This window comes from Hippocampus comes, unplaced genomic scaffold (genome assembly GCF_001891065.2).
Source record: "Hippocampus comes isolate QL1 unplaced genomic scaffold, H_comes_QL1_v1.1 scaffold367, whole genome shotgun sequence".
In the NCBI taxonomy this organism is placed as follows: Eukaryota; Metazoa; Chordata; class Actinopteri; order Syngnathiformes; family Syngnathidae; genus Hippocampus; species Hippocampus comes.
In genome coordinates this window covers 15,382-36,358 of record NW_017805741.1, presented here as the reverse complement: position 1 = coordinate 36,358, position 20,977 = coordinate 15,382, and the positions used below count along the sequence as shown (strand labels likewise).

At 57.9% G+C, this 20,977-nt stretch overlaps 1 protein-coding gene and 1 long non-coding RNA gene across 2 annotated transcripts in view; one reads left to right on the top strand and one right to left on the bottom strand.

The window, feature by feature from the left end:
- Positions 1-20,690, top strand: part of LOC109524020 (myosin phosphatase Rho interacting protein) — a 24,198-nt gene extending 3,508 nt beyond the window's left edge. The window contains 22 exon segments of the mRNA XM_019883582.1: positions 2,146-2,211; positions 5,208-5,359; positions 5,765-5,849; positions 6,209-6,237; positions 6,239-6,402; positions 6,488-6,983; positions 7,350-7,494; positions 7,581-7,697; positions 9,170-9,226; positions 9,333-9,401; positions 9,496-9,585; positions 9,870-9,979; positions 10,968-11,619; positions 11,800-11,916; positions 16,981-17,128; positions 17,223-17,328; positions 17,713-17,872; positions 17,943-18,050; positions 18,137-18,223; positions 18,293-18,443; positions 18,650-18,735; positions 19,726-20,690. Of these exon segments, the coding sequence (XP_019739141.1) occupies positions 2,146-2,211; positions 5,208-5,359; positions 5,765-5,849; positions 6,209-6,237; positions 6,239-6,402; positions 6,488-6,983; positions 7,350-7,494; positions 7,581-7,697; positions 9,170-9,226; positions 9,333-9,401; positions 9,496-9,585; positions 9,870-9,979; positions 10,968-11,619; positions 11,800-11,916; positions 16,981-17,128; positions 17,223-17,328; positions 17,713-17,872; positions 17,943-18,050; positions 18,137-18,223; positions 18,293-18,443; positions 18,650-18,735; positions 19,726-19,797 (3,267 nt within the window). The 3' untranslated portion in view covers positions 19,798-20,690.
- On the bottom strand, positions 3,178-15,065 carry LOC109524025 (uncharacterized). The gene is made up of 3 exons (XR_002169887.1): positions 14,994-15,065; positions 14,765-14,771; positions 3,178-3,189 (listed from the first exon to the last, which is right to left on the bottom strand). It is a non-coding gene; the product is annotated as an uncharacterized LOC109524025 (long non-coding RNA).
- Positions 20,691-20,977: the final 287 nt, after the last annotated feature.

Sequence of the window (20,977 nt, the reverse complement as noted above, 5' to 3'; positions counted from 1 at the left end):
GCTCGCATTGTGCACTCGAGAAGAGATGCAGATTCGAAAAAGTCAACGGTTCAAATCACGTCAAAGTAGAGGGACTGAGTCAAAAAGAACTTTAGCACAAAGGTAAAAGTGGGAAGGAACGTTGTTCCTGCCCCACGACGGCGCGGAGGGTCGCCAGAGATGGTCCGCAAGAGGACGCTGACTGCCGAGTCGAGTCATTCCGTTCCAAGTCAAACGTTGTCCTCCGAAAGCGATGCGGGAGGAAATGGGCAGTGAAAAACCGACTCGAGCAGCCAAACCGGGACGAAGCGGAAGACTTTGGCGTTCAACTTGCACAGGTGGATTCGCTCACGTTGCTCGGCGACGCTGACGTCTCATTTCTTCCTCCAAAGCGACGCGAGTTGTGCCAAGTGAGAGCTTTTTAACCGGGGCCATCCACACGTTGGAGATTGCGCCCCCCCCCCCTTGTTGTTTACAATGGCATGCGGCTCTTACTACAGTAAGAAGCAGCGAGTCTGGGGGTCGGCCAAATTGGTTGACCCGCTGGCCTTCTTCCGCGCAGCATTCGGCCCCTGCAACGGCCTTTTGCAGGCGGCTCCAATTCCAAGTCGAGTTCTTGGAGGCTCACAGGCTGACGGTTCAAGATGACGCCTCATGACGTCATTGGGTTTGTTTTTGTTCCTGTGGTCCAGTCGTCCATTTTTGTATGCCGCGTTCTCCTCGCTTGGGTTGCCGGTGAGGAATTGAATCATTTCCCGCGGCACGCCGGCAGATCTTTTGTGGCGCGCGCTCGGTGCGTTTCTGCGTGCTGTGTCAACAGAGGCTCCGAGCGCAAAGGTTTCTTTCTTTCTTTGAACGCCGTTCGTCACCAAGCCGAGGGCTCTCTGCGATTGCCTTCGAGTTCGGAGGTCAACTAGGCCTCCGCTAAAGCTTCGCGCCTCGCTTCCTCCGACCGTTGCCGAGGAATCGGCTCCAAAACCGTCGGCCGCGACGTCCTCTTCTATTTGTCACGGCGTCGAACGATGCGCTGACTGACCGCGAGCTGCCGACTACTCGCGGAAAGTGCCGCCATTTCAAGAAGAGCCAAATTGTCGTGTTGATTTTCTGTGTGGCGCTCGCTCTTCCAAATGCCATTTTGTCCTTGGCAGGCGAAGCCCGTCTACGGAGGATGGTTGCTCCTCGCGCCGGAGGGAAGCGATTTTGACAATCCTTTACACCGAACTCGGGTAAGTGGCTTCGCAAAATTGTCAAAGTGTGTGAAAAGCTTGACGCGGGCGCCGCGGTCTGTCGTCAGTCACGTCGCGTCGCCGGCATCGGGCGGAAACCTCGCATGTCCGAAACGATGACTTTTCAGGCGCCCCCAAACGATGATGTCGGGGAGTCCGGCTTCCCTGTGCCAACTTGGTCCGTTCCTTTGCAAAATACGCCGCTTGACTTCACCGAATCGCCGCCCCGCGCTTCGAATCCGCGAATGTGTGGAGCGACCGCCGGCGGAATTCCTGACGTGCCGAGAAATGTTGGCGCCGCCCCCCCGTTCTGCCGCTCGCATTCCTCCACCTGGTCTGAAAGTGACCTTGACTTTTCTGTCGGGGAAGGAGAAGCAAGTGGTCGGGAGCCGTCGCGTCACGTCTCCCTTGCGCGGCCACTTTGGTCTCCTTTGAGCGGCCGTCGGTTCCAAAACGCTCGCATTCTGCGTTCATCTGGCGGCAGGGGAGGAATAGAATCCGCAAATGTGTGGAGCGACCGCCGGCGGAATTCCTGACGTGCCGAGAAATGTTGGCGCCGCCCCCCCGTTCTGCCGCTCGCATTCCTCCACCTGGTCTGAAAGTGACCTTGACTTTTCTGTCGGGGAAGGAGAAGCAAGTGGTCGGGAGCCGTCGCGTCACGTCTCCCTTGCGCGGCCACTTTGAGCGGCCGTCGGTTCCAAAACGCTCGCATTCTGCGTTCATCTGGCGGCAGGGGAGGAATACGCGCCTCGCCTCTTTCGGAGGGCCGCGGGTCACCCCGACCCCGGTTGGCCATTTTCTCCAAACTCTTTGACTGCGCTTGGAAAATCGGGACCGGATTCAAAGCCGCCGTTCCTCATCCTGAACTGTTTCTCGTGTCGGTTCGTCATGCCGAGCTTTGTCATTTCTCTCCCATTTTTTTTTTTTTTTTTCCATGCAGAAATGGCAAAGGCGTTTTTTCATCCTCTACGAGCACGGTTTGCTCCGCTACGCGCTGGATGAAATGGTGAGTCAAAGCAGCTTTTTGCCTCCCACCTTTCGGGCTTTTGTCGCACGCGCCGTGAACGCTTCCTCCCAAAACCTCGCTTATCTCCCTGCGGATATTTCCGCTGTTGTTTCGTCCGCCGCGTGTGGCTTTCTCCCGGGGGATCCATTTTGTTTTTTTTTTTCTCGTCTTGAGACCGGCAACCGAAGCGATCCGACGAAACAATGAGCTGCGAGGGTGTTCAGCGGCCAAAGTGGCATCGCGGTTGCCGCGAAGGCCGCATTCGGCGTGAATAACCGAGAAGAATCGGAGTCTCCCGTACTGCGCGAAAAAAGCCGCTTTTCCACGGCAACCGACCGGCGCCGTTATTTCAGGGGCGCTTTGTTGCCAAGGGCGACGCGTTTATTCCAGCAACAAATGGCCGCGGCGCGTATCGTGTGGCGGCGGCCACAGCGGTTGTTTTTCCATTTGATCTTTTTCGACCGAGCGCCTTCGTTTCGAGGCCCCGACTGAAGGCAAACGGGACAGAGCGCTCGGCAAGCGTCGCGAGAGCTTCTTTGAACCGCTTCGGCGACTGACGGGTAACCGCAGAGATTGTCGTCCCCCCCCAAAACAAACCAAAAACTGAGCACGCATCCTTGTCTTTGTCGTTGGGGTAATCTGGACCTCCCGCCTCGGAATACAAAAGCAATAAATGTCAACCATCAAACGGGGTGCAGACGTTTGAGACCGGCGGCGAACGAATCAAGTGAACGCGAACGGTGCCTCCGGCGGCCGCTGCCGGCCGGTGCCGTTCTTGATCCCGAAGAAAAGCCGTGCTTCCGATCCCCATTTTTCAATTGAGTTGATGTCGAAAGAGGGTCCAGAAATGACAAGAGCGCTCGCTTAGCGGCTTGGCTGACTTGCGAACGGGCGGCCTTTTGCGGCGCCCGTCCGCATCCGGCCAAAGTCTGGAATCGTCTCGGGCTCCCGCCCGCGTTGGTGCCGGACTTTGTCTTCCTCCTGCGCATTCCCCCCTCCGACGACGCCGGCCTGTTTTCAGGCCGCATGCAAGCGGCGCTCGCGCTGCCCGCCCACGTTCTCTGCAATCTCGCCGCCCGCTCGCAACCGTGGGACGCGCGTTCGCCGCCGTCCGTTTGAAGCGACGGAGGCGCCGCTCGAACCATCGCTCCGGCGGACGCAGAAACGAGCGAGCCCGCGTTTTTGCGTTTGGCCGGCTTCCGCCTGTACGGCGGCGGGTGACTCAAGCCGCCTCGCGACGAGTGGCGTTGTCGCCCACGTGGGTAGCGAGCGTTCTTCAAAAGAGGAGGCTCGGCGCCGCCGCTTCTCACTCTGGGCTCAAGATGGCCGTCCGAGTCCATCTCAGACGGAAGAATGGCGCGTTTTCGGCCCTGCTCCCCGAATGCGAGCGATGAGCAACGGATCTCTGAACGCAAACGTTGTCAGGCGACGGCGGCGACCCGGCGAAAGTTGGCATCGCGCCGCCATCGAATCCACGCCCGTCGCCTCGTTTCCCGCTCCCCCCGGCCCAAATAGTTTTGTCTCCGCGGGAGACGAGCGCCACGCCGCCAACGAGCGGCTCCGCTTGGCCGTTTATTTGCCGGCGCGTCCCGAATCCGCCGAGTCTGAGAGTGACAGGGCTCTCAGGTCAAGCTGACGCCCGTCTCCCCTTTTGCCATCTGAAGCGGGCCCTCGCCCAGCTGTCGTGTCGTTTGTCAGCCCGCCTGTCAGGCGCGGCTGTCGTGCCGCCCTCTTGAGGGCCCTTCCTTCATCTTGAGTCCCCGGGCACGAGCGCTTGCCCCCCCGCTCCCTGTTCACCCGCGTCTCGTTGCCAATTGCAAAAAAAAAAAAAAAAAAAAAAAAATTAATAAAATGGAAATGTAAAAATAAAGTAAAATGTAATAGCTATTTTTTAAATCTATTTTTAACAATAAGTAGAAAAAAATGCAAAAATGTATGCTTTATTGTTATGACCATATAAACATTTATTTTTCAACAATACATTGCAAAAATGTAAAAAAAAAAATCATTTAAAAAAATGGCAAACAAATGATCGCTTGGAAATAAGCGATACTAAAATATTTCAGTTATTTCTACTGTATATTTACAAAATAATTACAAAAACATTCAGTAAAATGTCATTCAAACAATGTAAAATTCAAAATAAAAAAAAAATCCATGAGAATTTGAAAATAAAAGGCGACATAACACTGAAAAACTAATGTGATTTAAAAAAAAAAAAATTTGCCCTATTTGGATCAGAAAGAGGTATGACTTTTCCAACCTGGCCAGCTGTTTGTGGAGCTCCAGGGCGTGTTGCTTGCATTGGGCGTAGTAACACGTCTGCGCGTCCACAAAGTCACTCAGCCTCTGCATGTGGTTGTGCTGACAAAAAAACAAAAAACAAAAACAAAACACCACAACACAAACAACCCACACGTCACTAAAACACTGTCAAGTGTTGTTTCTGGGCAACACATATGTTGGGTGTTCCAAACACTCACGCAAGACAATCCGCTGTCCCGCTGGCTCGGAAAAATGACTTACAAAGCGGTTGTGCGTGCGTGCGTGCGTGCGTACGTACGTGGGTGTTGCTAATTTCTCCCAGAAGCTGTCGCGTGACTTCCGATTGCCGATGGAACAAAGACTCGGAGATCCTCAGCTCCGTTTCGGCCTAAAAAAAAACAACAACGGTAAATGACAAGCGCATCCGGAGAGGATTTGTCACTTTTTCCACAAAAAAAAAAAAAAAGGCACAAGTGATCCGCTCGCCGCCCAAAGCTTTTCCATTTGCTGATGTGAATAACTTGAGGCAGGTGCCGGTCTGAAGACCCGAGGCCCAGTTGACGTGGAGGCGGCCGGCATTCAAAGGCTCTCGCGGCCTCAAGCGGACGTCCGCCGCGCAAATTCTGCCGCCGCGTCGACGGCGGACGTGCGAAAAATCACGTGACGGGATACGCGAAGGCGCGAGTCCCCGCCCTCTGTCGCAACTTGTCCTTTTCTGTGGCGTCTTCCAGCCCGCTACGCTTCCCCAGGGGACCGTCGACATGAACCGCTGCTCCGACGTCACGGACGGAGAGTCCAGGACGGCTCACGAGAACTCCTTGTGCGTCGTGACCCCTGAAAAGGAGCTCTTCCTTCGAGCCGAATGGAAAGAAATGATCAACGGGTAAGCGGGCTCGGGGCCGTCGACCTGGCCGGGCGAGCGTCGGATCGCGAGTCTTTTTGTCGGATCGAGTTAGCCGAGCCTGAAGACTCATCTGGGGACCGACCGAACTCGACGTCGTCTTGGGGAGCGGGAGGCGGAAGGGTGGCGTTGAGGCGAAGGAGAAGGGAGAAGCGCGGTCCGCGCGGGCGTTGCCCCGAGAAACGGGGGCGGAGGCGTGAGCGGCGGCGGATGGGAGAACAACAGCGGTACCGGGGAGAGCGCAGGTTTGGGAGTGACGGACAACCGGCTTGCCATCGCACCTCAGCGACTTACGCCAAAAGCGTCGCGGGAGTCGGGGGGGGGGGAGATGGTGACGCTGCGATTCTTGGCCAACACGCGTGGATGTGCTCTCTTGGCGCCTTCCAGATGGCAGGAAGCTCTCAGCGTGTACCCCAGAAGCAACAAGCTGAATCCCAAGAAGAAGCGCAAGGTGGAGCCGCCCGCTCAGCAGGTAAGACGTTGGAGGGAGGCGCGTCCGCTTCGGCGTCGACGTTCGTCGCTCCGCCCGCGGTGTCATTTGCCCCTCGAGGTTCCGCCTCGTGACCGTGCCGTTGACCCGTTGGGCCCAGTTAACGGCCTTGACGTGGCTCCTTTGGGCGGGCCGCCTTGCTCGAGCCCCCAAAAGTCCCAATTGGCTTTTCCAAAGATCTGTCTCGCTACTTTTGGTCCTTTCTAGGGTAGATGTCGCTAAAGGTCAGTCACTACTGACCTACTACTAGTTTTCACCTTTTTTTTTTTTTTTAAAATGTGGTCTGGTCGTGACCTCGCCTCCCATTTTGTCTTCTCCTCCTCCCCCCGTCCCCCGTCCAGGAACCGGGCCCGGCCAAAGTGACGGTGACCGGCGGCAGAGACGGAGACGGCATCCCTCGCCTGCCCGGCGGCACCGCCGACGCCGAGCGTGTCCTGCCGGAGTCGGGCCACCGCGCCCCGCAGCCCAAGCGGCGCCTCGTTTCTCGCCCGGCCGGGCCGGAGCCAAACCGACCCCGCCGGCGCCGCTCAAGATGGTCAGCGCGATTGCCGTACGCTTTCGAATCGCGGCGGACCCCGCGGGGGCGGGCGGGATGCCAACTTGATGTCCTTGACTTCCAGACGGTGGCGCTACGAGCGCTGGACGCAAAGTGCGAGTGGAGAGCGCTTACTTTTCCCCGGAGAAGACAAAGTCCGAGCCCTCTCCGAAACCTGCGCAGAATCCCCCTGCGCCCCGGCAACCGGCCCCGTCCTCGTCGACATCGTCCTCTTCCGCAGGAGCCCCCGGGCGCGCTTGCGAAGCCAAAGCCCGCCCCCTGCCCCCGGGAACCCTCGCCCGCCCCGGCCACGCCGCCGTCGCTTCCTCCCGGCCCTCCCCGGACCGCCAACCCGACGACGGGACGCCCTACCGGGAGGGCCGCCGCGCGGCGGGGAGAGGGAGCGCGGCGAGTGCGACTCGCGGAGGAGCCGGAGCGGCTGCTTCGGACGGGCGGCCCGCGGCGCGCGGGACGACCTCCCGCGAAACCTTCGCTTCGCGGGAAAAGCTGCAAGACCTCGGAGCGCGCACGCAGAGTCCCGGACGTGAAGAGGTGGCCCGGCTGTTCGGGGAGGAGCGCAGGTGAGCGTGGACGGGTGCCGCTCTTTGCCGTCGCAATTATCAGACGGCGGTGGCGGCGAGTCGCTCCAGGTCCTCTCGCGGGAATTTAGCGCTTTGCTTGGAATTTTCGGTTTTCCAGAGTGACTTGTGTCTCAAGCTCCAACACGCACGTGGACGGAGCCTCTCGCCACGATGGCCGTTGTCGCTGCAGAAAACTTGTCTTCTTTTTTTAACCAAGTCTGCAAGCATGCTAGTCCGAGCATTGATTTTTCGAGCTGGAATTCTGTCGGGAGATAGTCGTTCTTTTCACGAAACGTAGTTCACAGCATGCCGCTTTGTTCCGCTTGATTTTCACTGATCAGAGCAACCGTCTTCTGTCCGTCGCAGACGTTGGCGAGTCATCGGCCGATTTGAGGAAGGTCCAAATGCGGAGCGAACCGACACGAGCGGCTGCGGCGAACCGTCGTCGGACGTCAACGATGCGCGGCGACGAGGCCGCCGCGGCGAGGGACGTCGTCTCTCCGACAGATGCGTACGCGCGTCTCTGAAGTCAAACGGTCCAAGAATATTTCCCGCACGTCACCGGGGGCTCGTCCTAAGACGTCGGTGTCGCTCTAGGACGCGTCGTCGGACGCGGGACAGGAGCGCCGGGTCCCGGATGCGTCCGGCTCCGCTTTTGCAAACTCGCCACGAGCCAAGTCACCGGACCGCGGAGTCACCGAGTCCGCGATGACGGTGAGTCTCTGCGGCGTTTCTCCCGTCCGCGTGCTCGAACCTCGCGGCGGTTCGCCGTCGCAACCGAAGGCAACCCAAATTGGACGTGAGCCGCGCCGCGCCGATCTGTCGCCGCGGGGGAACGCGGCCCGACGCTCGGCTCGCTTCCCTTCCGCTGCGCGCCCGCGTTCAAACGTGGAAACGGTCGTGACCGGCGAAAACGGGCTGCGCGTTTCTCGGCCCGGTTGGCCGACGCGGGCTCGTCCAAAAATCGCAATGTGGCCAAAAATTATTGATTTGTTTCAGTCACGTATTTCAAAAAGCGCCACTTGTTGAACGCGTCCTTTCATTCCACAGCGACGGATCCGGTCCGAGTGTTCGGTCGTTTGAATGGAGAGGATTCGATCTCAAAACTCGTGAGGCAAAACCCCGCATTGGGACTCCTCTAAATTCGAAGCGATGAACACTTGACACGTATCCGTCCGTGTGCAATGAATGGATGCGAGTTTCACCTTTTGAATCGTACGACTGAAACAAAAGACCTTTTTCACGCGAGTTGCATTCTTTGGACGAGCTGCGGTCTGCTGTTCATCCCATCGTCAAGGCATCGGCGGAGCGTTCGTTTGTTCCATGAAATCTTGGGACGTGCGCGCGGGTGTTGCCGGGCAACATTGAATTCCTCTGGCATTTAAGGGCCGCGCGCGGTTATGTTTCATTGGACACCCGCCCCACCGCCCCCCCGACGGACCTAGAAAGTTGGAGGAGCCTTTCTCTGTTGCCCCTGACTCAGCCCGTTGCCTCATTCCACGTGTGAAAGTCCGCTTAGCTGCCGCCGGTGGGATTAAAGAGGCAAGCCGCTTAAGGCCGCCAAGGCGTCCCCCTCTTGCGCGTCAGCAGACGAGCGCCGACGCGTGTGCTCATCGTCGGCCGCGCTCGATTCCTGCCATTGAGACGCAGCTGCCAGCAGCCCCGCGCGCCCGCCCACCGCGCCGCCGCGACTGCTGCTGCTGTTTTATAAATAGCCAACACGGTGGCAGTTACAGCCGGGAGCCGCGTTGCCCCCCCGAGCCGGAGGGAGAGCAGCGGATTGTCAACACATGAAGTCCGGGCAAATAGGCGTCGCCATGACTCTCTGCCAGACGGCGACTCGGCCGAAGCCAAACCAAAACGAGGTACGCCGCGGTGCGCGTCGCGTAGACGGTGGACACCATGGCGCGCTTTTGATGCGCGGCGGTCGGCCTCCCGATCGCTCGTCGCGTTTTGGCGCCTCCGCCGACCCGGCTCAGGCGGCCAACTGAAAGTCCCCCGCACCCGCACCCGCGCGAAGCGCTCGAGCGTCAAGTGGATTCCGTTGGCCGGGGTCGCGCGTACAAGGGCTCTTGCGTCACGCGCCCGTCTTAACCCGCGGCGTCTTAACCCGCGGCGCAACGAGCGGCCGATTGGGGATTTCGAGCGGGTGGCGCTGATGGAACGACTCTTTGTGTCGCTTGCAGCCTGATCCGCTCAACTTGAAAAAAGGCTGGATGACCAAGCTGGACCAAGATGGAACGGTAACGCCCCCGATGTCACGCCCGCTTCGTCCCCCGCGCCGTCTCGTCGGTACGCGTGGCGAACTGCCCAATTGTGACGTCGCTCTCTTCCCCCCGCCGCCGACAGTGGAAGAAACATTGGTTTGTTCTCACGGCCCGGAGTCTGCGCTTCTACAAAGACTCGCTGGCCGAAGAGGTGACCAGTCTCTCCGCGTGTCCCTATGACGTTTCCTTTTGTACGTGCGTGCGCGCGGTGGGTTTTCCACGCGTCTTGCGCTCTTTCCTTGCAGGCCTCAGAAGCGGACGGCGAGATCCATCTTTCCACGTGTTGCGACGTCCAAGAGTTCCCCGTCCAGAGGAATTACGGCTTCCGAATCCTGGTCAGTGTCGCTTGCGTCGTTGAACGGGATCGAACCGACGCGCTGCGGGGCGGGCGGGCCGGGCCGTCTGTCGCCGGTCTATAAACGGCTTTCGACGCCGCGCGGCGCAACTTGAGCTGCGGGCTTTTGCCGTTTCTCTTTTTGAAGCGATTCTCGGTCTGTCACGAGGGACGCCGCTCGACTCGCCGCCCGGCGTTGACGTCGGCGTCTAAATCTGCCGCCGTGGTCACGAGCCGCGCCGCCCGCTCCCGCGCGCTTGTGAGCCGTGTCCGTTGTGTCGTCAGTGTCAAGGAGGCGCGTGCACCCTGTCGGCCATGACCTCCGGAATCCGCCGCAACTGGATCCAGGCCATCACGAAGAACGCTCGAGCCGCCGTCGCCCCCGACGTCACTCGGTAATGCCCAAAGAGAATCGCCGCTTGACCGCGCTGGCAGATACGCAACGCAACGCTTCTTTTTTTTGAACTTAATGCCTCTCTCCTCCTTACCCTGTGCCTCCTCCTCCCCCTTCCTCCTACCCGCAACCGGGTTTACAACCTCCTGCCAGGAAAAACCTCTCACTGAAACTATCCGTTCTGAAGCCGAGGTTGTTGTGTGTTGGATATTTGCCCCCCAATTCCTTTGCCTTCTTCCTCAAAAAGCCCCGGAGTGTCTGACCCGCCATGCTTGTCGTCTCGTCCTGCGTCATATGCCGTCGAGTCGCGTCTCCTTGCGGCTTGGGTCAAGTCGAACCCGACGCTCGTCCACTCGACGAACCGGAGTAACCCCGCCCGAGCCGCGTGATCGGCGGCAACTAACTTGCCCCCGTTCAGATGGAAACCTTGCGCGTCTGTCTGTCGTGTTCAACATGCCGCGATTGTCTCCGATTCCGCGTCGCCAGGACGGACCTTCCGACTGGCGTCGATGCGCTCGCATGGTCTCTCTTTGCTCGACGCCTCCGAGGTGGGGAATGTTTGCGCCTTTGTGCGTCGACACTCTCCCGCCTCAGAGGGCTCCCCCACCTCATCGTTGAGCGCCGCTCTTCCTCACTGAGCCCTCCTAACGCCGCGCGACGGTCGTGCGCAACTAGATGAATCGATTGCGCCACTTGAAAAAAGGGCCGTGCCCGACAATTGAAAGGACGGCGCTCCATCCGGTGCGCCGCCGTCGAAATGGCGCAAACGTAGCGGCTGAGAGAAGGCGTCTGCCGTCGGCCTTTTTTGAGCTTGCGTCTCCACGCTAAAGCTGCTTTCAGCCCAACGCATTGTGTGTGGATTCCCATGTGTGTGTGTGTGTGAGTGTGTGTGTCTTGCAGAAAGCCAATTGAATGATGCCTCACTGTCGGCACCGAGTGTCGGCGACGCTTCCTCGGATGTAAAGTGAGGTGTGTTTTTCTTCCTTCAGGTCCGTCGCCGAGGCGAATCCCAAAGGGCGGGCGACGCCGGAGCCGCGTCGACGGGTCCGGCCCGAGCCGAGCCCCCGTCCCGAGCCCCCCGACGCCGACGGCCACGGGCGGCCGACGGGCAACGGGGCCTCCGCCCCGCCTTGGGAACCCCGCGAAAGCGGGCTTGGTGAGCGCCGCCCAAAGACCCTCGACCGGTCGGAGTTCCAAATGGACAAGACGGGCGAGCCGGCGAAGGAGCGGGCGGACGCCGTCGACCGCAGCCCGTCGCTTTCCGCCACCGCGTCCCGCCGCTCCTCATCGTCATCCTCCCCCGTCCCGACCTCGGCCCCGCCGTCCCCTCGCGTACAGACAGAAGATGACGCGAGCCGACCGCCGAATGGCGTTCTCCCGAAGTCTCCCGCGCGGCCGTCCTTACTGGAAAGCCCGGAGCGAGGAGGAATGGAAGTCGACCGCCCCGCGGCTCGGCGCGACGTCGAGGGAGAGACGTTCGGCGTCTCGTCGAGCGCGAAAGAGGAGATTGAGCGGCGGTGGCTCCAGGTGGAGACGACGCCGCTGAGGGAAGAGAAGCGAGTGCCCATCGGCGCGTCTTCGGAGAACTCCGACGCCGACGGACTGCCGGCGCAGCGGCTGGCCGCGCCGTTCCACGAAGAGGTACGGTATGTCGGACAACCGCGTCCGCTCCGAAGAAACGTCGGCTGACGTTCGGAGTGCCTCTTTAGGTCGCTTTTGAAAGCTCACCCGATGGGCCGCCAGCCTTCCCTTTTTGTGGCCGCTGTCCAACTTGAAAGTGTCTCAATGGAGTTTGTCCATTTCTTCTTCTCCCCCCCCCAGTTGGGACAGAAGCAAGAAGTGTTGGAGCAGCTTCAGAGACGGAACGGTCTGTTGCAGGAGCGGCTGGAAGATGCGCTGGGAAGAGAACAACGTGCCAGAGATGGCTACGTCCTGCAAGTGAGTCGAATTGCCGACCCCGCGGCGTCGCGGTCAAGAAATGTCCGGCTTTGCTTTTGCAGTCTGCGTCTGTCGTGCGGCCGACGGAACCCGCGTGGAATTCTACTCACTGCTGCGGGTTGTGATATGCCTGCTTGGGGCGTTGAGCGTGCCTTTCTTTGTTGCTTCTGGAGTTTCACATCTCCGGGGAAAAGAACTGATCCGGACCCAAAGGCTTGATCAAAAGGGCCTTGCGCTGTGCTTTTGAATTCATCTGCGCTTTGTTGCTGTGTCCATCTCTGCCTGTTGTGGGGGCTCTCTGGCTCTTTTGCTGGTCTTTTAGAGTCAATCCTTGAGCGAATGGCCCTTTAGGATTGAAGCGCATGCATCATTGCTTTGTTTCATCACCTCACAAAAATGTCCCATTCTTTACCACATTCGTCACCCCCTTTTTTGACTGTCGGTTCTGGGCTTAGCTTGTGTGTGTGTGTGTGTGTGTTTTTTCATGCCAGCCCTGAAAAAGCACAGTGGAAGCTTTGGAGGAAAATAAGCAAAGTTGATTGGCGTTGAGAGACTTGGGATGTGGTTCTCCGTATCATACGGGGGAAGTGAAGCGGCGCGACTAATCAGGCTTGTTTCATCAATGTCGTTAAAGAGTGCAACGGCGCCTTCCTCCTCACCGCGCAGCGTGCCGCGGCAACACTCGCACAAGCGGAACCGCGACTCGCGAAGTGCATCGGGATCCCCGCAACGCGAGCAAGTCCTCGCCCGGCAGCAGATCGGAACGCTTGAAAGCAACTCCGCCGAAGCCGAGACCGCTCCGGACCGCCACGAGGCCGATGCGGAAGCCCCGGGGTCGAGGCCGGCGTCCGCGTCGGCGGAAATCTTAGCGAGCGAGCGAGCCGTGGCTCGTCTGCGCGACGAACTCCAGTCGGAGCGACACCCATCAAAAGAGCGAGAGGAGGAATACGGACGCGCCGAAGCCACCTTGCGAGCCCGGCTAAAGGACGGCCAAAGTCGACTCCGCGAGGCGGAGGCCGGCCTTTCGGCCGGGGACATCCGGAGGCTACGGGAAAGACTCCGAGAGGTGACCGCGCCCCCGCTCGCTACCAAAGAAGGTCAGGCGCCGACGGAGCAACGCTTGAGAAAAGAGCAGCGCGGCCTCCGAGAGAGTCACGAGAGGGAAAGGCAAAGTCCGCGTCGGAGAACGGCCGAAGCCGAGGCCGAGCGCAAGCGAACGGAGGCCGGCCTACTGGAGGCCAAAGGGCAGGCGGAGGCCCCGCTCGGAGGGCGGCGGGGCCCGGCCGCAAGAGAGCGCGGCGAGGAATGGCTCCAGGCGCGGCGAGAGCCCGGCCGAAAAAGCGACACCTCGGAGGCCCCGGCGGAGAGCGTGCGCACGCTCCAAGAAGAGAAGGGGCCGCTCGCGCGGCGTCGCCGGGAGCTCCTCCACCAGATTGCGCCGGCCGATCGGGAGGTCGGCGAGCTTTGCGGTCGCCTCCAAACGCCAGAGGCCGACGATCGCTCTGTGGAAAGCTCGTACGAGAGGGCCACCCGCGACTTTCACAGAGTGAGCCGATTCCTCAGGGAGAAGGAGGAAGAGAGCCTTCGCACCGAGGCGACGTACCGAAGCCTGCTGGCAAGCAAAGAGGAGGACTTGAAAGAAGCTCTTGTCAAAATGAGCGCGCTCGGCAACAGCTTGGAGGAAACGGAACGCAAGCTGCGAGCCAAGGAGGACCTCCTTTCTCAAACCGGTCGACGTCTGTCGGACCAAGTCGGGGCCGCCGCCGCCGCCGAACAAAATCTAAAAGCCGAGCTGGCGGCGGCAGAGAAGCGCCTTGCCGAGCTCCAGCGCCGCCTCGACGCTCCGCGGCCGGGATGCGCCCGCCCGCGCTCGGAGAGGGAGCCGGGGCGGCGTCCAACCTCGGCGGCTTTCGCTTCAGACGGAGAGTCCCCGCTGTCGTTCGGCGCCGCGTCGGGAACGGAAGACTCCGCGGACGACGACCAGTCTCGAGCGAAGCCAACCGCGATCCCCTTTTCCAATGCTCGGCGCCACGCGCGTCACGACCCGGGCGATCGGCGTTCCTTCGTCGATGCGAGAAACCGGCCGGACTTCGACCTAGCCGAAGCGCTTACCTGCGCCGAGCGTGCCGGCGACCCCGACGAGTTTATCTCCGTCGTACGCGCTCTCGAAACAAAACTGCTCGCTACCGAGGAAAAGCTCAAAAGCCTCACTCGGACTCTACGGGAGCATCGTCAAACGCGCGCGTCCGATCAAGATCCGACGACGGTCGCGAACGAGCCCGGCCGATGCGAAAGCGCGCCACGGATGGCGGCGGGAACCGCCGCTTACGCCGAGGCCCTCCTTTGCGTGGAGACGAGTCGCCAGAAAGTCGAGGCTTTCTTGTCCGGCTCTCACGCCGGCGCGCGGCTTCGCTCCTTGTCAGAGGTCCGACACGAACTGTTGCGCGCGTCGGCGTGCATCCGCCGCGGACAAAAGACCTCGGAGGAGCAATCGCCCCGTCGCCCCGCAACTCAAACGTCGGAACTTTTCCAGCCAGAAGCGCTTCCTCTCTTTGCCCAAACCCTCTCGTTTGAGGCTCTCCTTTTGGATAAAATGGCTTTGCTCGCGCGCACGTCGGAGTCCGACCTCCTCCTCCAAACGCTGACCGCGATACGGGAAGATGTCGAGAAGATCCAAAGCGCCGACGACGATCGTTTGGCAGTCGTTTACGCCGATGTCCTGACCAGAAAGTTGATGTTCGAGACGGCGTGCTGGGAAGAGCCGGAGCGAGAGGCGACGCCCCGCGGGGGGGGTTCAAACGTTGCCACGTCGCCAGAGGCCGACGCGAGAGCAGAGGCGGGCGTGAACGGCCCCGCTATATTTCACGCCTTAGTCAAAGCAGAACTGTCCTACTCCCTTCGGAACCTGAGGCTCGGCTACGAAGAGAAATTGCGGCTGCTCGAAGGGGAGCTGGCAGAAGCCCGCCGCGAGCTCTCTCAAAGGGAAGCGGCCTCGCGAGCGATCACCGACGCGTCCGAGAGGGCGCGTTTGAAAAGCGCCGTCCGAGAAGCCAAAGCCGACCCCCGCTCGGGCCGACCGACGTCGGCCGCCGTCTGCCCGCCCGAACTGGCGCCGTACGCGGAGCGGATTGAATCGCAAGAAGCCCGCGATCTGGCCGAAAAAGTGGTGGAGCGGCGATTGGCTGACAAAATGCCACCTGGCGCCGTCGACCCTGCCGAGTCTCTTCCAAGTGCGCGTGAGAGCCTGGCCGTCGAGCTTCAGCGACAGGCGGCCGAGCTCCGCGAGTACGCCCAGGAAATCCGGAGCGCCGGCAGCCGTCCTGAACTCGCTCAAACCCTCGATGCCGTTTCGGGCCCCCGGGCGTGCCGTCCTTTCACAAGCGCGTCCCTTTGTATGCGGGAAGCCCTCGTCCAGTCCCAGGTAGCTTACGTGGCGTGCCGATTACGAGCCGCGCACAAACGCGAGGAGAACGGGGCTCTCGAGAGTGAAATGGGCCGACGTTTGGACAGACTCGCGCAACGGCAAGAGCGGCCGGCCCTCCCGGGGGAGCGTTTTCGCATGCCGGTCGAGGAGCTGAAGCGGGAGCGCCGGGAAGAGTCTCGCGCCGCAACGCGGCCGGCTCTCTCGGAAGGCGCCGCGGACGGCCGGCAAAACCCGGAGGAGGATCCGCCGGCGGATGCGGACGCCGTGAAGGAGCGGCGCCGGAATCGCGTGAAAAAACTCAAGGACGACTTTGAGCGGCAAATCGCCGAGATTGGCCGCGGTGACCGCCCGGTGGCCTCGTCGCCGACGCAAGCGGGGGAACGGCGGGCCGCGGCGCTTCTGCAGGACAGGATCCGCCAGCTGGAGGCTCAGATCAACGCCTTGAGGGACCAACTGGACAACGAGCGCCTGCGAGGCGACCCGGCCGGCCAGAGGGTCAAACACCAGAGAGACTTGGAAAGGCTGAAGGTTTTTGGTTTTCACTCTTCCACTACCAATCTCATCTCGTCAGCGATGCTCAGTAGAAAGAGGAACGCGGTCGTTTTTGAGCAACGGTGTTTTGGAATAGTTCAACGGCGTGACTTCTTCAGTTCGTAGAGAAAGGCCGCTCGTCTTTTTGCACTTGGAACACTGAAACGACGTATCGCAACCTTGGTGCGATTGACTCAAATATTCTGTGCTTCGTTACTTTGGTAAAGCACACAAACGCGTCGGTTCAAAAGTCACCGCCCACCGCCGTTATTGCCATCCCCGCTCAAGATGTGTTCTCACTTCACATCGTTTGGGTTTTTTTTTTGGATTGATGTTTAACCTTGAACCCAAGAGCATTAATTCAGTGGGCAAAGAAATCCCACATTCAGAAATCATGATGTGACATGACAACTCGTGTGCCACACTGATGAGCAAGCCCGCCCGCCCTACTGCAAATTCCTTCTTTCATCCTCGTTTGCCAATTGAACAGCGCCACCTTTTCTCCCAGAATCTTTCACAAATTCGAAGAAGACCCCCCCCCCCGCCCCCCCAAAAAAAAAAACAAAAAAAAACCCCAAGGGTCTCTTTGCGCAGTCTCTGTCATCCAGCCGCCGGCGTTTTCAATGGGGTTTTGCGTTCTGGAAAGGCGAGTGGCGTGCGAGGCGCTCCATTCTGTGCCCGGGGAACCGTTTGCACAATTTTCAGTGTGACGGCGTGCTTCTGCGAGACAACTTGAAGTTCGATTCAGGCTTTGAACACATCTTAACCGGGCTTGCCAATAATTCCGGAGGCCGCCGGATCAGTCGAGAAATGTCAAATACAAGCTACGAGAGAAGACGAGCTCCTCGATCATTTGTTGAAGGCGATTGAACCATTTCCCACTAACGCGAATTAGTGCGCTGTGAATTTAACCGCCTGCGCCGACTCGCTCCAACCTAACTCGAGCGCTCTTCAACCGGCAAAGCTCGGCTTGAGGCGTTTTGCTCCCGGTGCGCTCGCATGACCGCATTTCGCCCATCGATGTACATGCGGCGCAGTGCGGCAAACGGACGAAGCGTTAGAATTGAGCAACGCGGCTGTTTTTGCAACTCGACCGTCTCTTTGGCCAGGCCGCGTGCGAGCGTGGCTTCGCGGCGATGGAAGAAACCCACCGCAAGGTGGTGGAAGACCTCCAGCGGCAGCACCAGAGAGAGATTTCCAACCTGACGGAGGAGCGCGAGAGACTCCTGGCCGAGGAGACGGCCGCCACCGTTGCCGGTACGTCGGCTCTTCGCGCCGCTCGTTTCCTGAGCGTGTCGAGGGCGTTGCCTCCAAATGAAGAAACTGTGCCATCTCTCCTTTTGACACGCAGCCATCGAAGCGATGAAGAATGCGCACAAGGAGGAACTGGAGAAGAACCGGCGCTCCCAGCTCAGCGGACTCGACGCCGATATCGATCAACTTGGACTACAATACCGGTACGTTTTCAAGTAGCAGAGGTGGGACCAGTTCAAAAACAGTGTCGGCGTTCCAAAAGCATCATTGCATAAGTTTGGTTTTTTTGTGGCTGTCAGTATTAGGTGGGACTGTGATAACATATCCGATTAATTTCAAGGTCCGCTTCCCGTGTGTTTTTTTTTTATTTTATTTTAATTAAAAGAAGCAATATCCGGTTCGTGATGCACAAGTGTTTTGGTCTAAAATGAAAACAAAGGAAAGAGCGTTGATCCGTACTTTGCGTCAAGTCTTCAGTTTTAGCCGAGCGAGTTCCAAGTCTCGGGAGTTGGCGGCTCGAGTCACGTGACTCGAGCGCCACGTCGCCGCCCGGTCGCGTGTTAAAATGGCTCTCGCGCGCTCTCCAGGGAGGAGCTGCAGTCCATCCAGAGGGAGCTGGAGGTTTTGTCCGAGCAGTATTCTCAGAAATGTCTGGAGAACGCCCACCTGGCTCAGGCCCTGGAGGCCGAGCGGCAGGCCCTCGGGCGGTGTCGGCGACAGAACCGGGAGCTCGACGCTCACAACCAGGTTTGCGCGTTGACACGCGAGGGGGAGGGCTCGCGCTTTCCGCTCCCTCAACTCGCCGCGCTTCCCGCAGGAATTAAATGGCCGCCTGAGTGCGGAGATCGCACGCATGCGCTCGTGTCTCAGCGGGGAGACGGCGCTGTCCGCCGTGACGCCGGGCAAAGATGTCTACGAGCTGGAGGTGGGTAGCGGCCTGCCGCGCGGCAGCGGCAAAAAAAATCGCCCGCTGGGCCGCGGCTTACTCTGTCCTCTCCGGTCCCCTCGAAGGTGCTGCTGCGCGTCAAGGAGTCCGAGATTCAGTATCTGAAACAGGAAATCCACTCTTTGAAGGACGAGCTGCAGGCGGCTCTGAGGGTGAGTGAATGCGTTCGCGCGGAGGTCGCTTGCGGGATCACCGCTCGGGCTAATGTGCCGCGGCAACAGGACAAGAAGTACGCCGCGGACAAACATAAAGACATCTACGCCGAGCTGAGCATCGTCAAAGCCAAAGCCGACTGCGACGTCGGCAAACTGAAGGAGAAACTCCACATCGCCACCCAAGCGTTGGGCGACGGGACCGTTTCGTCCGGATACGGTAAATCTTGATCCTTCCGCTCAACTGTATTTTGGAGAGCGCTTTGAGGCCACCGCCACCGCCGTGAGCGGATGGCATCCGTCGCTTGTCCCGCTTACGCTCGTTTCACGTCGGTGCCGTGGGTCCTCGCTCGAGAACAAGCTTTGAGGTTCCGCTTTGTCGGTAAGGGTTCAACAAAGGTCACCTTGTGCTCCTTGTCCTCGTAGACCTCATGAAATCCAAAAGTAACCCCGACTTCATGAAAAAAGAACAGACGACGACCTCCGAGCCATCCAGAAGTGTCAGGTCAAAGGCAAGTTTCAAGCATGTCTTTGTGTCCTCCGGGTAGAAGCCGTCGACTCCGTTTGCTTTTCAACTTGCTGTCGAGTCGCGCGTATTTGTCATGCGTGTGTTTTGTCCACCAGTCTGTGACTGAACAGGTCTCGTGGGACAGCTGACGCTCCGTGTGTGTGTGTGTGTGTGTGTGTGTGTGTGTGTGTGTGTGTGTGTGTGTGTGTGTCTTAAGCCCTCCCCGAGATGCGCCGTAGGTATTTGCCAGTTGTTGTGACAAAGCATCCTTTGCAAGACCTCACCTCCTTTCTGCCTTGCCTTGTGTGTTGTATTTTGGTGCACTCACCCCCCGGTGAGCTAAGTGTAGAAAATGCGAAAAGGCTGACGGCCCAAGCTTCAGAGATATATATATATATATATATATATATATCATTGAAGACTTTTTGTTTTCTTACTGACACGCCAATTTGTCCATCTTAAAACTCAAATGTGGACTTTGCGCACATTGTCATCATGACTTTTTGTTCCACTTTGATATCCTGTTTTCCTATCTCCTGACATACTGAGCTTTTCTTTTCAGCGTGGCCGTAAGAGTCCTCAGTTTGTCAGTCCGATGATGTATTTTTTTTTTTTTTTTTAATGATGTCCCTGCAGTGGCGTGCAGAGCACAGTGGATGCCCGCGGGAACCGGCCAATTGAAGGAAAACTAATTTGTTGACAATTGAAATGTGATTTTGAAACCCTAAAGCTGTTGAAAACTTAGATTTGAACGTCCAAAGCAAGTTGAAAACTCTCCTTTGAAATGGCGTGCGGTTGCGTCGGATGGGAGTTTCTTCCTTGTCCCTCAGTCCGTAAGGCCGTAAATCGCCAATCGGGCTGCCATGCTGTGGGTGTCCCGAGCCGCAGCCGTGTTGTCCCCGCTCTCTGCACGCCTCTGCATCCCTCCCAAACCACTTCCTGTTTTGAATGCTTTTTCTGCCATTTATTCACGTTCCTGTGTTGTCTTTGGCAGAGCCTGAAAGAAGGACTGACCGTTCAAGAGCACATGAAGCTGTTTCAGGCAAAAGAATCCGAAAAAATCTGAATGCCAACAGCCCAGAAGCTTTTCTCTCTCTCTCTCTCTCTCTCTCTCTCGCTCTCGCTTGCTCCCCCCCACCACGCCCAACTTCATACTTGATGTAGAACAGGTGAGAGCCAAGGGTCCATGCAAGACCCTTGGCTTCCTTGAACACAATTTTTTGGGGTGGGGGCGGGGGGGGGCATGTTGACTGTTTTACTGGACTGAAAGAAGTTCTATAGATAAAATGGATTGAACGTGTCTTTGAAATTGGAGACGTGTTAGATAATCTGCGAGGAGGATACGTGACAGCATTTTTTATCGTCCCACATGCCAAATAGATAACATGTTCACAATCTGAATTTTTTTTTTCCTGATCAGAAATATTTGTCTGCTGTAGTTCATTGTTTCAATTTCTATATGGAATGATTTGAATGTGTATGATGTACACAACTACTGGACATGCAGTCTGTAGGCGCATGGTAGGTTATTTTCTTGGTGCATCTGCTGTACTATCAACTCAAGTCTGACTCTTGGAATTTGGGATGTTTACGTGAGATGATTATTATTTTTTTTAATGGCGGGTGGTTTTCCAGTCTATCATGATTTTCAAATACTGCGGTGCAACCGAACCTGGTGATTGGCCGATGCTTCGGTCTGTCATTTTTCTTTATTTCGATTTTGTATGACAAATACACGTTCGGACTTAACATGATGATATTGAACACGCCGCCTCGTTTTCCTATTTAGTGCGGAACTCTGCTACCATACCATTTGCGAGTCCTACTGCTTCACCGTGACTGTGAGCTGCAAGTCCCCGAAGCATTCGGTCCGACCCCTGCACTCTCGCTTGCCTTCTAGTTGTGCCTCAACACAGTGGAAAAAGACAAACCACTTGTAATCAAATCAAATATATATTTAAAAGAAAAAAACTGCAGCTATGGAAACACACTGTATTTTGAATCGAATTGAATACAACTTTTATTGTCAAATGTGCTGTACGTATGTGTAACATAGAGCACAGTATAGTATTCAAAACACTTTGAAAATTGTGTACGTGCGTGTGAGTGCCACATGGAACACTTGTGCTCTTGTTTTAGTGCTATATGAAATGTATATGAATATTTTTTTGTTTTCATTTGAATGCACAAAATGAAATAAATATTTTGGGGGAAAAAAAAAGTCAATATTGATCTTGTTCGCTGTC